Source organism: Lampetra planeri, unplaced genomic scaffold (genome assembly GCF_965212315.1).
Source record: "Lampetra planeri unplaced genomic scaffold, kcLamPlan1.2.h2 scaffold_1193, whole genome shotgun sequence".
Taxonomy (NCBI): Eukaryota; Metazoa; Chordata; class Hyperoartia; order Petromyzontiformes; family Petromyzontidae; genus Lampetra; species Lampetra planeri.
In genome coordinates this window covers 13193-29194 of record NW_027613908.1, presented here as the reverse complement: position 1 = coordinate 29194, position 16002 = coordinate 13193, and the positions used below count along the sequence as shown (strand labels likewise).

Genomic DNA, 16002 nt, shown 5'->3' with positions numbered 1-16002 from the left:
ACTATGCCGGATTCATTCATTCATTCATTCATTCCATTTTGGAAAATGTCACAGCAGTAGAATGCACAAGGAGATACACTTTAATTTTCAGTGGGCGAATCTGTTCGGTGGGGTGGTGTGTAAATAATACAGTATAAGTTTGCATATGAGAGTAAGTATTTCATTGAGGCAGATAAACTACAACGACCATGGAATATTTCCAAATGTCATAGATTACCATGGAACGTTCCGCCCCTTTGCAACTCTGGTCAGGATCACAGGATCGCTGTGTGTGTGTCTGTGAAGGTCGTGGGATGATTGTGGTTCATATAGAGTGGCTTTGGTCGTTCACAGACGGAGAAATGGGAGGTGAAGGACAAAACCCCAGAAAACATTGTCCACGTGCTCCAGGTGTTTCAGGCCCTGCTGAAGGTGTCCCACGTCCTCACACACACACACACACACACACTACACAGCTGCTGCTCCACTGACTCATTTGAATGTTTTTCCTTTCAGATAAAAGCTAACGAACTTACTATTTTTGACAACTTCATTGAGGAGACTGGTGTAAAACATGCTAGAATCGGTAACGCCGGCACTCAGCTTCTCTCAAACGTTTGTTGATTGCTAACAAGACCCCTGTTGACATGGTGGATTGTCACATGTTCTCTTCAGAAAAAGAACTTCTTGCTAAGGTGTCGAGACTGGAGCAGGAGCGTAAGGTAACGCTCCCCTTCAGCTGTCTGTTTATTGTAGCATGCAACGGTAGTGTCAGTTCATTAGTTAGTTAGTTTACCACAATCTAGCTATTGATTATTATTATTATTATTACATATTTACACCTCTCTATTGATTATTATTGTTGTTATTATTATTATTATTATTATTATTATTACGGATGTACCATCTATCTATTGATTTTTATACATATTTAGTGCATTACTATTTGGTGGAAATTAGAATAAATACAAATATATGTGGAAATCACAACGAGCTGCTTGTCTAGTTGGTATGAACACAGATTACTACAAACTACAAGTTTGTACTACAAGCTACAAACGATACAAGTATTCACAGACACAAGCATCATGTTTGTTCCGTCCTGGCTGCTCACTGATTGGTTGTCTTGACCACTGAAATCACATCAGCTAAGAGGATTACAGCTAATTCCATGCACGCTCACAGACATCGCTGCGTTTGAGTGGTATTTCCTTTTGTAGTATTTGCTAAATAATCCTAGTATGTGTACATATATACACACTGTTTGTAACCTCAAGGAGAAGGAGTGATAGGTGTGTGTATCTGCGTGTGTGTGTGTGTGTGTGTGTGTGTGTGTGTGTGTGTGTGTCTGTGTGTCTGTGTGTGTGTGTTTATCGCTCTGTGTCCACTGTACGTTTCAGCAGTCCGGCGCGGCGCCAGACAACCGCTTTCGGAGAGATGAGTTTCTGAAGTTTGAAACCCAGCTGGAGCTGAAGGAGAGGGAGCTGGCACAGAGGACACTGGAGATGGGGAAGGAGAAGGACCTCAACAAGGAGGTATGAGCTTATGGCAACGCTGGCTGTCACACACAGTAGGATGGATTGCCTCGGCCAGGATAACTCTAAAAGTTATGAACAGATTTTAACCCTTCAAAACCCTTTAACCCCTCTGAGTGCTTTATTAGTTTATTTGTGTTTACGCCCTTTACATAATGCAATGGACAGTTTTCTGGAAATATTTGTATATACTTTTTCATATTTTTATATTTTAACTTTACATGCTAGCTGCTAAACATAATTCTTTGTACAGCAAAGTCTGAATAGTTTTAATCAATCCCAACTCCTGCCAAGAATAGAAATATAAAATAAAGGAAGTTAAGAAAGGTAAAAATGCAATTAGCTAAAAATTGTACAGTAATCGCATATAATGAAAAAAAGTTTTATATACATTCTACATTTATTTTTATATATTTTTGTATATATATTTTTGTATTAAGGTTGTATATATCTTATATTATGCATCTGTTTCTGATATTGCTCAGTGTGTGGTTCTTAATAAATTGAATGAATGAATGATGTCAGTAAAGAGCCTGTTTTCATGTTCTTCCCTCTGGCTTCCTGTGCTTTTCAGCTGACGGCTCGAGCAGAAAATGCTGAGGAGGAGGTGAAGAAACTGAAACGAGAGGTAGGTCTCACCACCTCACCTTCACATCCATCCGCCCTGCTCTGTCTCCTTTCATTCACTCATTCATTCATTGGACACCTGTTCAGTCTGTCGCGACGTGCATGTTTTCTCCAACACCCACCATGTGTTTTCTCATACGTGCTCTCCGTGGCCGTAGATAAAGAAGGCTAAGAAGAAGGTAAGCGGCAGAGGTCCGGTTAATGGAAACAGATCGGTAGTGGAGTCATTGATAGGCCATTAGAACCTTTGTAGACCTTTGCCTGTGTCCGAGCCCTGCGATGAGGTGGTGACTCGTCCGGGTTGAAACCGCCGTTCACCCTTCGACAGCCGGTCGGTACACCGCCCTGAACGGGAGATGACCAACACGTGTCCGTAGGGAGAAACGGGGTGAATAACCCCTTAACACCGACCGTATCTCCAACGCTACGTTTGAGTACCGTAATTACCTATTTGCGCCATCAGAAACAGTTCCTGAAAGCTGCGATGTGTCACTCGGTTCCTTTACCTGGTGTGATAAAGGAACCAGAAGGAGAAAACGTCAGGAGATTCCTGAAAGTTGACCACAGCCATGTAGGGTCATTACGGTAATCCCACTTGCTCTATTGCCGGTTAGCTCTCAAATCAGTACCAGCAACTCGGGTGTGAAGAGCAACAACGTTTTCTCCTTCTCGTAGCTCAAATGGTCAGGAAATTACGGTACTCTAAAGTGTGCTAGCAGGAATGTAGCGATACCGTCGGTGTTAAATGGTCAGTGGAACGCTGCTTGCTATCGCTGACACGTAGCATCTAATGAATGTCCAGCTGTCGTACTCGCTGTGAGACCAGTCTGTCCGTCCTGTGCCGCTCCAGAACGAGCAGCTCCAGCAGGATGTGGACTTCTATCGTAATGAGCTGGACCAGCAGGGACAGGGACCGTCCAGAGACGAGAATGCCGAGATCCAGATGAAGCTCAGCTCGGCCAACCGCCAGCTCTACCGGTGCTTGGAGGACCTGCAGGTACATCGCCTTCTTTTAATCACCCACGGTAGTGCACGAAAACGCTGGGCAGTTTGAATAGAATAGTCATAATTGTCATTTTACAATGAATTGTAGAACAAGATTGGAGGCGAAAATGAAATAATATAAAATCCTAACAAGTAAACATTACAAGAATAGAAGTAAGTATGAAAATAAACATGAAAATGTCTTGTATACAAATATGAAATGGAATTAAAACACCTGGTGTAAACAGGATATGCACTAGGAAGTGTATCAAACAGGGCGGTACTGAGATGTTCCTGGAAGCTGAGAAGTGTCACTTGGTTCCCCTCTGTGGTGAACAAGGAGCTGGGAGAGGGAGAAAATGTCCATCGGTTTCTGTCATTACGGTAATGACTTGCTGGCTTCGGGCAACAGAGCAAATACGATAAATGACAGCAACTTGCCAACTTGTCAAACAGGTACCGACAGACGTTTCCTCCTTCTCCTAGCTCCTTCCTCACACCAGGTCGAGGAACCCAGTGACCCTTCTCAGCTTTCAGGATCTGTTTTCTGATAATTACAGACTCCAAAGGTTGCTAGTGTGAACGTAGTGCCGGGGACGCGGTCTGTGTTAAAGGGTTAACAGCGTGTTTTACCGTGTGTCCGTCAGCGGGCCGAAGATGAAACCTCCCACCTGAAGACCCAGAACGAGCAGCTGCAGAAGAGTCTGGAGGAGTCGGTAAAGGAGATGGAGAAGATGACGGACGAGTACAACAAGATGAAAATTGTCGTGCACCAGACTGACTCCATTATGGACCTGCTGAGGAGGGAGAGGGATCACGCAAAGCTGCAGGTAAAGAACACGTCACGTTCCACGTCCCATGGCTTCTTTGACGGTGTTTCCTGGTCAATCATCACCGTGTGACCGGTGTGTGTGTGTGTGTGTGTGTGTGTGCGTGCGTGCGTGCAGGTCCGAGAATTAACAGACAAGATTCACAACATGACCCAAGAGGACGATCCCATCATGGCAGTGGTGAACGCCAAGGTGGAAGAGTGGAAGGTTGGTGTTCCCACAATTAGTCTGCTGAGGCACTGATGCTTCTCTTAGCGATTACATCACAATTCAATATTCAGTGTAGCTGCACACAACAACTCAATAATTATTCAGACAGGATTGCACAGCAAGGACTCATTATTATGATGATGATTATAATTAGTAGCAGTATTGATTATTGTTAATGCTGCTACCACTAATAATAGTATGTATTGTCATTGTTGTTGTTGTAGGGTTATAATAATTTCTTTTGTTATTATAATAATAAGCCAAAGACTGTTGTAATTGTAATGTTGGGCTATACAAATAAAATAATAATAATACAAACAACACCAACAATGTATTTTATTTTTAACAATATATTTTATTAATTGTTATTATTATTATTCATATTTGTGTTGTTATAATTAATAGTACATGCATATTTTGTAAATCTAAAAATGATAACAATTAGACATTTTTAAGCACTTTTCAGAAAACCCAAGGTTACATTGAAAAATGAGTCAAAACACATAAAACCAGGTTTGGGCAGTTTGAACCGGTGTATATTGAGTTGGCATTGACTGTGAACGTTGAAAGTGAACACTGATGGTGATCTCTCGCCCTGCAGACCGTGCTCTCTGGGAAGGACGAAGAAATCCTGGTGTACCAGCAGATGATCCGTGACCTTCAGGAGAAGCTGCGCTCGGCTCAGCTGGACTTGGACAAGAGCAACATGATTGCCCTGCAGCAGGTCTGTTCCACTGCTGGGGTGTGTGTGTGTCTGTGTGTGTGAGGCCCCTCATGCCACTGTTTCCACTTATCGATGACTTCATGAGAGCAGTTTGGGGGTTTTCTTCCTTCTCCCAATTATGCTTCTGCATCAAATAGACACTGTACCTACGGCGTAGGGTACGACGTAGCTTGACACCACCTCTCCAGAAATGCTACTAGTCGTCATGGCTACGTGGACCTGATTGGACTGTTTGTGTCACGTGACTTCCCCAGATCTCACAGCGGGACTTCTGAGTTCACTGAGAAAGTAGAACTGCCCAAAGTGCAATTTCAGACCGAAAAAAGTGAATGGAAGATGTTGCCGATCTTGTTGTAGTTAGTGCGGTAACAAGATCTGCTCACTTTGAAGGAAGGAAACAAAGAAAAGCACTGAGAATCATGAAAACACGAAACATAGGATTCAACGTGGAGCTACAAGACAGACACAGAAAAAGAACATTCACGACGGAGGGTACAACTGGGGAGTACGACATAGAGAACAACGTAGGGTACCACGTAGAGAAAAGTGTAGTGTACACAGTAGGGACAGGTTAGGACATCGGATGCCACATCGGGTAGGACAAAGCGTATGATGTAGGGCACAACATGGGTAGGATGTAGGGTAGGACGTAGGGTCCAGGTCAGTCCAGGAGCATAAATCGGGCTTTAGAGCCAGCAGAAGGTGAATCTGTCACTAGTAACCGTACAGTTCCCGGTTCGATCCCGGTGACAATCACAGTCCAGCCGACCAATGGCGTTAGTGTGCGTGTGCGGTTTGCAGCCAGCCCTCCAGGTGGGCGTGGTGTTTCCATCTTTCTGCTTTCTCTTTTTCATCCACCTCTCCTCCTTCCACTGCTGCGCCGGCCCAGGTCATATACGACCTCTGTGCTGTAAGTGTCTCTGCTGCGCCTCCCGTCCTTCCCCTGTGTCTCCCCAGTAAAAACTCTTATTTCACTGTCCCGACCGAGCTCTGAGCGGCTTCTAATAGTTTTGAATGGGTTTGCTGACCCCTCCGAAGGCCGTCCAGGAGAGAGACAATCAAATCAAGATCCTGAGTGAGCAGCTGGAGCAGTGTACGGGGGACATGGAGAGGCACACCCTGCTCATCGAGGACCTGAAGACGTCCACGAAGAAAGACAGAGGTACCGACTGCCCACAGGGCTTCGTCTACTCGGGTTGATAGATTGCCACTAGCATACTTTGGACTACCATAATTACCTGAATTACTTGCACCGTCAGAAAACATCAGACGGTTCCTGAAAGCTGGGAACTAATAATAACAGAAGCATGGCATTTTTTTCTTTTTACATTTGTCTACAGGGGAACGAGAAGAAGCTCCGTTGTCTCACTGTCCTCTGCTTCTTTTCCCTGTCCCAGGCATGCCTTCACACCAGAGGAAGGTGGAGGAGCTGAAGCTGAAGCTGGAGGCTGCCGAGAGCAGAGCGCTGGAGGCTGAGCGCGGCTTCAAGCTCGCTGAAGCTCATGCCGAGGAAAAAGACAAAGCTCTGATCGAAGCGTCAAACCGCCTGCACGAGTACGAGACTGTGAGTCGACAAAACGCTGGTGGCTTCATAGAATAGAGTAGAATAGACATAGACAGTATGGTGAGCTGGCGGCGGGTACCCACGTGTAGCTGTGTGACGTATGTGGCTCCAAACATAGAATAGAATAGAATAGAATTCATCCCATGAAGGAAATTCACCTGATACAGCAGCTAAAAACAAAGGTAAAAAAGAAAAGAGAAAAATCTTTGGAGGATGGGACACAAATATATTTTTTAAAGGAAAAGGGTAAATATAATTTTTATAGTATAATTTAATATAAATACATATGCTAACAAACATGCTAATGTTTGGACAGGAGAAAACGATGCGCTGATAAATCCTTTTCAAGAAACCTGTTGTCTTCACAACATTGTTTTGACACATTGATTGTTGTGGAAATGACAGTTACTACTGTCCTGGAACGTTCTGTTGAAACTGGACACACGTAGCTGCGTGTTGCAAGTTGTTGCGCCTGGAATCTGTGGTCTGGATGGACTTTAGTCTCTGAAGTACAGGGAGGGTGTCCTGTGGGTGTCCTGTGGGTGTCCTGTGGGTGTCCTGTGGGTGTCCTGTGGGTGTCCTCTGGGTGTCCTCTGGGTGTTCTGTGGGTGTCAGCTGGCTGTGCCTCCTGCGGTTATGTCCCTCTGTAGCCTCTGTCCTCGTCCCCTGAGGAGCCCACAGAAGTTTCAGGATACGTGACCGTAGCTGTTGTGTGTCTTCCACTGCGATGAATCACACTCCCATGTTTCCTCCTAGAATCTTTTTTCGTTATTGGAACTCACAGCCCGTCGAACAAGAGATGAGTTCTCTTCTAACTCTGTTTTTTTCTCTTCCAGGGAACTTACGGTCTGGAATCAGCCATTGCAGAAATCAAGGAGTGTAAAAATCTAATTAGAGTCAGGGACCAGGATGTGGAGGCCATGACCAAAGACATCAATGAACTGGAGATGAGAATAAGCGATCTCATGGATGAAAATGAGGATTTCCGAGAAAAATTAGGTGGGGTTTTTAAGAACTTTCCCGCCTCTGACCTGAAGCATCCCACCACCACTTATACCAGCCTTACAAATGTTTCTTTTTCCTTCCTCAAGGATTGGAATCAAAACAGGAAGTGGATCTGACTGAGTTCAGGCGAGCCAAAGTCCTCAGGCAACGGCAGTACAAAGCAGAGAATCACGTTCTCACCAAGGAGGTAAAGACATCCAACACCACGTTCGTTACAGCGACGTCTCACAAGCGAAATGATCATCATCTGCTCTTAGATTGAACGTCTGGAAGAAGAACGGCTGGAGATGAAGAAACACATCCGATCCTTGGTCAAGGACAGAGGTGGGTTCCTGTGTCCTCCTCTCAGATAAAACCAGCCACTTGAGGCAGAAGGCCGCCGCGCCTGAGCAGGCCTCAAACAAACCCCATGGGGAGCATTCAGACTCCTTTAGCTGATTTCATTTACTCTTTTATTTCTACTATATTTCTATACTAATTTTTAATCCTTGTTTGAAATGTTTTAGACCTATTTTATCCTATCCTATCCCCTATACACCATACTGACAGCTACTGTCGAGTAGACTGTGTGTGTGTGTGTGTGTGTGTGTGTGTGTTTTATTTTGTAAAATGCCATACCAATAAAGCATGATTTGCTTTGATTTGAAATAAAGGTCCATGTGATTGATTGGTTTGTGAACTCCTGCGTCTCCTCCATCGTGTGTGCTCAGGGACCCCGCAGTCCGTCTCGCAGGAGGATGACGAGGACAGGACGCCACCGTGGCCTCTCAGACAGAGCCGGGCCGAAGACGTCAGAGCAGAGGTGAGCGCCCAGAACCCAACGATGTTGTCATGTTGTTTGTATTTTTGCATCTGGTTCAGATCAAGTGTGTCCTCCTCAAGATGTGACAAAGACAGAGGCGCTTTAATCCAGCAAATGAGCGTGTTACAGCGGCTTTCATGCACCAGCTGATGTTTTCAAATACTTCTCCCCGAAAGCACATGCATGTCTGCGCAGCGAATCGCCTGAGCGGAGGAGCAGATGACTGTCACAGTCCTGCTGTCAGGTCTATTGTCCCTCAGGTTGTGACACTGCGTGAAATGGACTTTAACATGTGATCTGTTTCTCCCTGAAGTTGGTCGTTGTCTCTGGTTATCAGCTTCCATTTGATTTGGGGTTTGAATGTGTCCCATGAAGTCCTGTGTCCTCCTGGGATCATGGTCTAGTTCGGAGCTGGGAAAAAAAAAAAATTATTATTAAATATCAATGATTAAGTCAAGAATATTTCAAGAATATTTATTATTAAAGAATTAATAATTAGAAAGAATAAAAATGGCAAAATACGATAACTATTTGCATAAAATAAAACAAAATAACATGAATAAATTGTTCATTTATGACAGAGTTAAATGAACCCTTTGACACCTGCGGTTTCCCCGGCACTACATTTGTGCTAGCGTACTTTGGAGTACTGTAATTATTTGTCTGTTAGCGCTATCAGAAAACGTCAAACAGTTTGCAAAAGCTGAGAAAGTTGTACCTCTCATCTAAGTTGCAGTCATTACCGGTAATGATTCGCCAGCTTCCAGCAACAGAGCAAATAGTACTACCACAATTAAAAGCAACTTTCAACTTTAAACGTTCAAAGCTCAACTAGTCACCTCATTACGATACTCCAAAGTATGCTAGCGTGAATGTAGCGCCGGATACCACCAGGGTTAATTTAACCCTGCCATGCATGAATATGTATTTTTGTAATTGTGTTAATTATTATTATTATTATTGTTATTATTGAAATAATACATATTCTTTGAATAATGCTTTAATAATTTAAGTTTGTTTTGCATGTATTCATTTTTTCATAATCTTGAAGGAGTTGCCAGTGTGGGTTATAGATAGCTGAAGTGACTCCTGTGCATTAAAGCGTTAACCATGCTTAAGCAGATTCCTCGTCTCTCTCTCACACACAATATTTTAATAAAAACAGATACACCCTCCTCAGTGGAAGTTGCTTCATAGTTAATTGATTTAAGACACGCAACATCTGTTCCACGAACCGTCCTTATTTCTCCCAGAAATCCAGAAACAAACACAAGCTGCTGCTTCTGTTAAAAGCGTTGTGTGTTCTTTGCAGAACGAGCTCCTGCACCGAGAACTCGACAAAAAGCAGAGGGAGCTTGACCTTCACAAGACCCACTTTCAGGTCAAACGTAAGCACTTTGACTTGAGCGTGGACGTTTATGTGTTGTGCCAGCTGTGCGACTCACTCAGCAGGCGCCCGCCGGATTGTTGTAGTGTTTTTTCAACCTTTCACGAAGTGATTGAAACACCTCAGAGGCCTCACCGCCGCACTCTCCTCCCATGTGTCGTCACAAAGTGGACGAGCTGTCAAAGGTGAAAAGCGACTTGGAGGCTGCGCTGAAAGACGTCCTCCAGGCCATGAGGGTCGGTCAGGACGCCCCCCCGGACTCCCCCCTCATCGGCACTGCTCACGTAAGTGTCCTCATCACCGATTGGTTCCAGCGCTCCAGCCGGGTCTGATCCACGGGTTCAGGTGAATCGGTAACGTTTACCATCATCTGGAACCAGAATACCATCATTGTTGATAAATGTGAAGACGACACCATTGCTCCTGCGTGTGTCTAACACACACTGCAAAAACTCTAAATCGTATTATATGTTTGTCTTATTTCTAATCAAAATGCCAATTTTCCTTTTTTAAAAAAAAAATCTTTACACTTAAAATACGACACATCACCTGAAAAACCTCACGTGTTTTTGACCATTTTTACTTGTTTCAAGCTAACCTTCTAGTAAAAAAAAATTTCCAGGTGTTTGCCAGGAACAAGTGTTTTTTTTATTAATTATAAGCAACAACTTTGGCTCCACTGGAAGATTTTTCTGTTTATTTCGAGTGAAAATTATCTAAAAACAAGTCTTTAATAATTGAATAATTAAAGAAATGAAAACATATGAAAATTTAGCATGAATTTGCATTTCCTTCGACATAAACAAAGAGAAATATGTATGTCGCAAATGGAGGGGGTTTGATTTCCACTGTCTCTCGTATCACAGGCCGGAGACGTCAAAGACGCGAGTGTACGCTCCTCCACTCTCAAATCTCAAATCCATCAGCTGGTGGGGAGGAACGAGGAGCTGCGGCAGGAGCTGAAACTGGCCCGGGAGGAGGCCACCGGCACGATCGCTCAGCTGGCCAACGCCCAAGAAACGGTTTGTGTGTTCACACTGAGGTCGTGCGGCAGCATGTCCGACGGTCTCTGTCCACGTGACAGTCCAGATTAGTAGAAACAGTGACGCTGTTTGCACGTAACCCGAAAACATGGGTAGTTTGCAAACAACCCATCCTTCCGGCTTGTATGGGTTAGGGTTAGTGTTAGTGCTAGCTAAGGTTTTTTTTTTAACTAGCTATGCACATTACCTGTAACATACGGTATGACTCAAATATCCAGCCGGTTCAACTCAGAGGACCAAGGTGCCGTCAGCGGCTCACTGCTCTGACTCTGTGTTGCTGGTCAGGTGAGACAGCTGCAGGGGGAAGTGGAGCAGCTGAGGAAGTCAGCCAGCGGTGGGCTTGTCTTCCGACCTTTGACCCTCCCAGAGGGCCTGGAGCCCAGCAGCGCCGAGGTCATCCATTCCCTAAACGAGTACGCCGTTCATCTCCTTCAGGTCAGTGTCCCAGCGGAGAGCAAAGTGTGCCGGAAACAACTGCCCGTCAGTAAATTTGTGTCGTGTTTGTCAGGAGCTGGAGAACCAGGAGAAAAGCACGGCATCGCTCACAGGGACGCTGGAGGAATACAAAGAGAAATTTGCTGTTCTCAGCCACCAGCAGGGGCTGCTGTACGAGGAACACCTGAGGTGTGTTCACTTTGACCCTCCAACACCAACGGTAGCATACTTTGGAGTACCATAATTACGTGGCTATCGGCGCTCAGAAAAAAACGGTTCCTGAAAGCTGACAAGTGTCACTCGGTCCCTGGTGTGAAGAAGGAGCTAGGAGAAGGAGAAAATGTCGGTTCTTGGAAGTTGATAACAGCCATGTTGCTATGATTACGGTAATCCCATTCTCTCAGGTTCCAGAAGCCTCATTACCGTAATGACAGGAACTTCGATGTGAAGTCCATCTTCTTGACTACACCCTACCCTATGATGTTCCCTGCACCATAAACCTACATTGTGCACTACGTATCCTACATAGTACCCTACACTGTATCCTACGTTGTATCCTACATTATACCCTACATTGTACCTTACATTGAACTCTGTCGTACCCTACACCATACCCTACACTGTATCCCAACGTCGTACCCTACATTGTATCCTAACGTCGTACCCTACGTCGTACCCTCCGACGTACCCTACGTCGTACCCTACGTCGTACCCTCCGACGTACCCTACGTCGTACCCTTGGTTGTACCTTACGTCGTACCTTACGTCGTACCCCACGTCGTACCCCACGTCGTACCCCACGTCGTACCCCACGTCGTACCCTACGTCGTACCCTACGTCGTACCCTACGTCGTACCCTACGTCGTACCCCACATCGTACCCCACGTCGTACCCTAGGTCATGCTCTACGTACTCTATGTCTCTGTGAAAAGGGCATTTGATGTTTGAGCATGACTCAGGCATTAAATGTCCTCTGACTGCTTCTGAGCCTGGTGCCATCTTGTCTGCAGTGAGAAGGCCGAATGGCAGAAGGAGAAAGAGGCGTTCGTGCAGACCAAATACCAACTGGAGGAGCAGAAGCAGGTGGACGCTGTTAAAATACACGAGTTCAATGTGAGTATGCACACACACACACACACACACACACACACTTTAAGAATCTCTGCTTTAGAAAAAAAAAATTTACTCAGTACATGTGTGACCATGGGGAATTCTCAGAAGACAAATTGCCTCAAGGGGATGAACTAGTGAAAGTCTTTTGATGAGCGCACATGTTGGGACCCGACCCAACTTTTCCCACTGATGACCCATCATCCTCCTCCTGACCCCTTTAGCCTGTAGTAGGCCAATTACCGTCTGCAATGACCTCCATTTATATCAATCATTTATACACAGCTGAAAGGTCAAAGGTCACTGTATGAATATATCACTTTCATGACAAGGCAGGGCAAGGTTATTTATCAGTAAGTATTAAAAGGACCAAATGAAAGAGCACCACAGATGCAATATTTGCACTGAGGATGCTGATGGAGAAGTACAGAGAAGGTAGGAAGGAGCTGCATTGTGTTTTTGTAGATTTAGAGAAGGCATATGACAGGGTGCCAAGAGAGGAATTGTGGTTTTGTATGAGGAAGTCAGGAGTGTCAGAGAAGTATGTTCGCTTGGTGCAGGACATGTATGAAGGTAGAAGAACAGTGGTGAGGTGTGTTGTTGGAAGGACAGAAGACTTCAAGGTAGAGGTAGGACTGCATCAAGGATCGGCCCTGAGCCCCTTCTTGTTTGCTTTGGTTATGGATAGGTTGACAGATGAGGTCAGACAAGAGTCTCCCTGGACTATGATGTTTGCAGATGACATTGTGATCTGTAGTGAGAGTAGGCAGCAGTTGGAAGAGAACCTAGAAAGGTGGAGGTTTGCTCTAGAGAGAAGAGGAATGAAGGTCAGTCGTAGCAAGACAGAGTATATGTGCATAAATGAAAGGGAGACCAGTGGAAAAGTGAGGTTACAGGGAGCAGAGGTGGTGAAGGTGCAGGAGTTGAAGTACTTAGGATCAACAGTGCAGAGTAGTGGAGACTGTGGAAGAGAAGTGAAGAATAGGGTGCAGGCAGGGTGGAACAGCTGGAGAAAAGTGTCAGGAGTGATTTGTGATAGAAGAGTTTCAGCTAAGGTGAAGGGAAAGGTTTACAGGACTGTGGTTAGACCAGCTATGATGTATGGTTTAGAGACACTAGGGACACTAGGGCAGAAGACAGGAGGCAGAGCTGGAGGTGGCAGAGTTAAAGATGCTGAGATTCTCTTTAGGAGTGACCAGGATGGACAGGATTAGGAATGAGGTCATCAGAGGGACAACACAGACAGGAAGGTTAGGAGAAAAAGATAGAGAGGCTAGATTGAGATGGTTTGGACATGTGCAGAGGAGGGACAGTGGATACATTGGTAGGAGAATGTTAGAGATGGAGTTGCCAGGTAGGAGACAGAGAGGAAGACCAAAGAGGAGGTTTATAGATGCAGTGAGGGAGGACATGGAGGTAGTTGGAGTCAGAGTAGAGGATACGGAGTACAGGGAAAGATGGAAATCAATGATTCGCTGTGGCAACCCCTGAAAAGGGACAAAGCCGAAAGGAGAAGAAGAAAGAAGATTAAAAGGACCAAATGATGTAACCTCATACTGTACCAGAACGTCATAGCTCCATCTCTCCTTAGCCTCATGCTAACTGGCTATCAACAACAACCAATGGCGGCTCACCGTGTTGAGGGTGATGTATCTGTTCGTCTCCTTTCTTTTCCATTCCACTCATCTTCTTCTTCCTGTGTGTGTTCCATCCATTTCCTTTCGAAACAATTTATGACATTCTCAAACCTTTATCAACGACATTTTAGATATGCATTTTGAGGTAATAAAATACAAATTACTGTATTTTTTAGCTTTGACACACTTTGAACTTGTGTGTTGTTAATGTTTTTTTCTGAAATACTGTGACAATTTCAGGGGTGTAGAGTGATTAAAGAAAAAGTTATTGTGTCTAAACGTAAAACAATGGCGGTGACCGGAAGTAGTATAATTTTCGCACATGCACAGAACAAATTATAACAGATTGTCTCTCCTGTACGGATTAGGTGATGACATCCATCACATGTCATCTTCTCTGTGATTTCTCTGTGCATTTCTGTGGCAGCATAACAGCGCCACCTGGGGGATGGACTACAGCGTTTTCCCTGGATTTGTGTAGAGGCAATTCCGTGTGGACGAATGATTTTAGAACTATTCCGGTTCTGTCTCCGTGTGGACGTTGGCTTAGTGTGTGAATGAATGCTAATGATGTGGCTTGATGTGTTTTGTGATTCAGTTTGACAGTCGTCAGTGTTGATTCGAACACTGACACATGGCAACATCCGAAACTCATTTATTCAACACTTCAAATGGAATCAAATGGAAAACAGAACTTCTAAGTTGGACCAGTTACAACTTTCCCAACAATTTCAATGAAGTTCACATTGTGCAGCAGGTGCAAAAAAAAAAAAAAAGTTTACCCCACTTCAAATTTAATGACATGTCTTTGGTCCCCCGTTAGGATTTGCTGGACACCCTTCAGAAGGACCCGGAGGAAATTAGGAAACGTCTGAGTGAAGCTTTCCGGAAAATGACGGTGTTGAAGGTGAATGAGGAGAAGCTGACGCGGCGGTACACCACCCTGCTGGAGCTGGAGCAGCACGTCCGGCGCGAAAACGAGAAGCTGAAGGACGAGAGCAGCCGCATGCAGACGTCGGTCATGCAGAGGATCGGATACCTGCAGAGATACAAGGTACGGGACAGACAACGCTGTTGGTGTGGCGTCAGGTGTCCCAACATCGACCTCCTGTTGTGTTTTTGAAGGAAATGGCCGCTCACAAGATGACGGCGCTGCAGAAGGCCCTGGACGACAGCGTGCCGTCATCAGACCTGGAGAGGGCAAACAAACAATACACTGAGCTGACGGTGAAATACAGAGACCTGCTGCAGAAGGACAGCCTCCTCATCCAGAGAACCAGCCACCTGGAACATCTGGAGGTGCTGACGTCTGCTCGCTGAGCATCTGTTTGCCCGTTTCTCCACATGATCGGCTCTTTTTCTGACTTTTATCCTCCAGAATGAGAACGAGTCTCTCTGCGAGCAAACATCTGCCGTTAAGAAAGAGCTAGAGATCACAAAGGAGAAGCTGCACACGTTGGAGCAGACGTGGGAGAGCTCCACCTCAGACGGTACGTTTCTCACTCTGACCAGCAATAGAAATATGAAAGAAACAAAGAGCGATGACTTTAAAAAAAAACAAAAAACATTCACTCATTATCTTAAAAAACCATGGTCGTAGTCGTCTTTGGTCTTGTTCTTTGTAGGCTCTAGTCTCAGTCTCAACTCTGTCTTAGTAGGCTCTGGTTTTGGTCTCAATTCAGTCGTAGTAGGCTTTGGTCTCCGTCTTAGAAGGCTCTGGTCTTTGTCCTGACTCCGTGTCAGTAGGCTCTAGTCTCATTATTGGTCTTGTCTTGGTCTTAGTAGGCTCTAGTAGACCTGGTCTAAGTACGAGTTTTAACAGGCTCTGGTTTCAGTATTGACCCAGTAGGCTCTGGTCTTGGAATTGTCCCAGTAGACTCTGGTCTTTGTTTTGACTCGGTCTTAGTAGGCTCTGGTCTTTGTCTTGATTCGTTCTCAGTATAGTCTGGTTTCAGTATTGACCCAGTAGGCTCTGGTCTTGGAATTGTCCCAGTAGACTCTGGTCTTTGTTTTGACTCGGTCTTAGTAGGCTCTGGTCTTGGTCTTGATTCGCTCTCAGTATAGTCTGGTCTCATATTGTCCCAGGAGGCTCTGGTCTTGGTATTTTCCCAGCAGACTCTGGTCTCTGTC

At 45.0% G+C, this 16002-nt stretch overlaps 1 protein-coding gene across 1 annotated transcript in view; it reads left to right on the top strand.

Annotated features, from left to right (window-relative positions):
* Positions 1–626: 626 nt before the first annotated feature.
* The window catches only part of LOC144738860 (centrosomal protein of 290 kDa-like), a gene marked incomplete at its 3' end in the record, with an annotated part of 28011 nt that continues 12635 nt past the window's right edge, over positions 627–16002 (top strand). The window contains 24 exon segments of the mRNA XM_078621854.1: positions 627–701; positions 1380–1514; positions 2089–2142; positions 2300–2320; positions 2992–3138; positions 3773–3955; positions 4073–4162; positions 4767–4889; positions 5779–5799; positions 5928–6051; positions 6287–6453; positions 7290–7452; positions 7545–7645; positions 7716–7782; positions 8169–8260; positions 9573–9648; positions 9816–9931; positions 10514–10669; positions 10976–11125; positions 11199–11314; positions 12136–12238; positions 14696–14926; positions 14998–15171; positions 15251–15362. Coding sequence (XP_078477980.1) covers positions 627–701; positions 1380–1514; positions 2089–2142; positions 2300–2320; positions 2992–3138; positions 3773–3955; positions 4073–4162; positions 4767–4889; positions 5779–5799; positions 5928–6051; positions 6287–6453; positions 7290–7452; positions 7545–7645; positions 7716–7782; positions 8169–8260; positions 9573–9648; positions 9816–9931; positions 10514–10669; positions 10976–11125; positions 11199–11314; positions 12136–12238; positions 14696–14926; positions 14998–15171; positions 15251–15362 — 2797 coding nt within the window.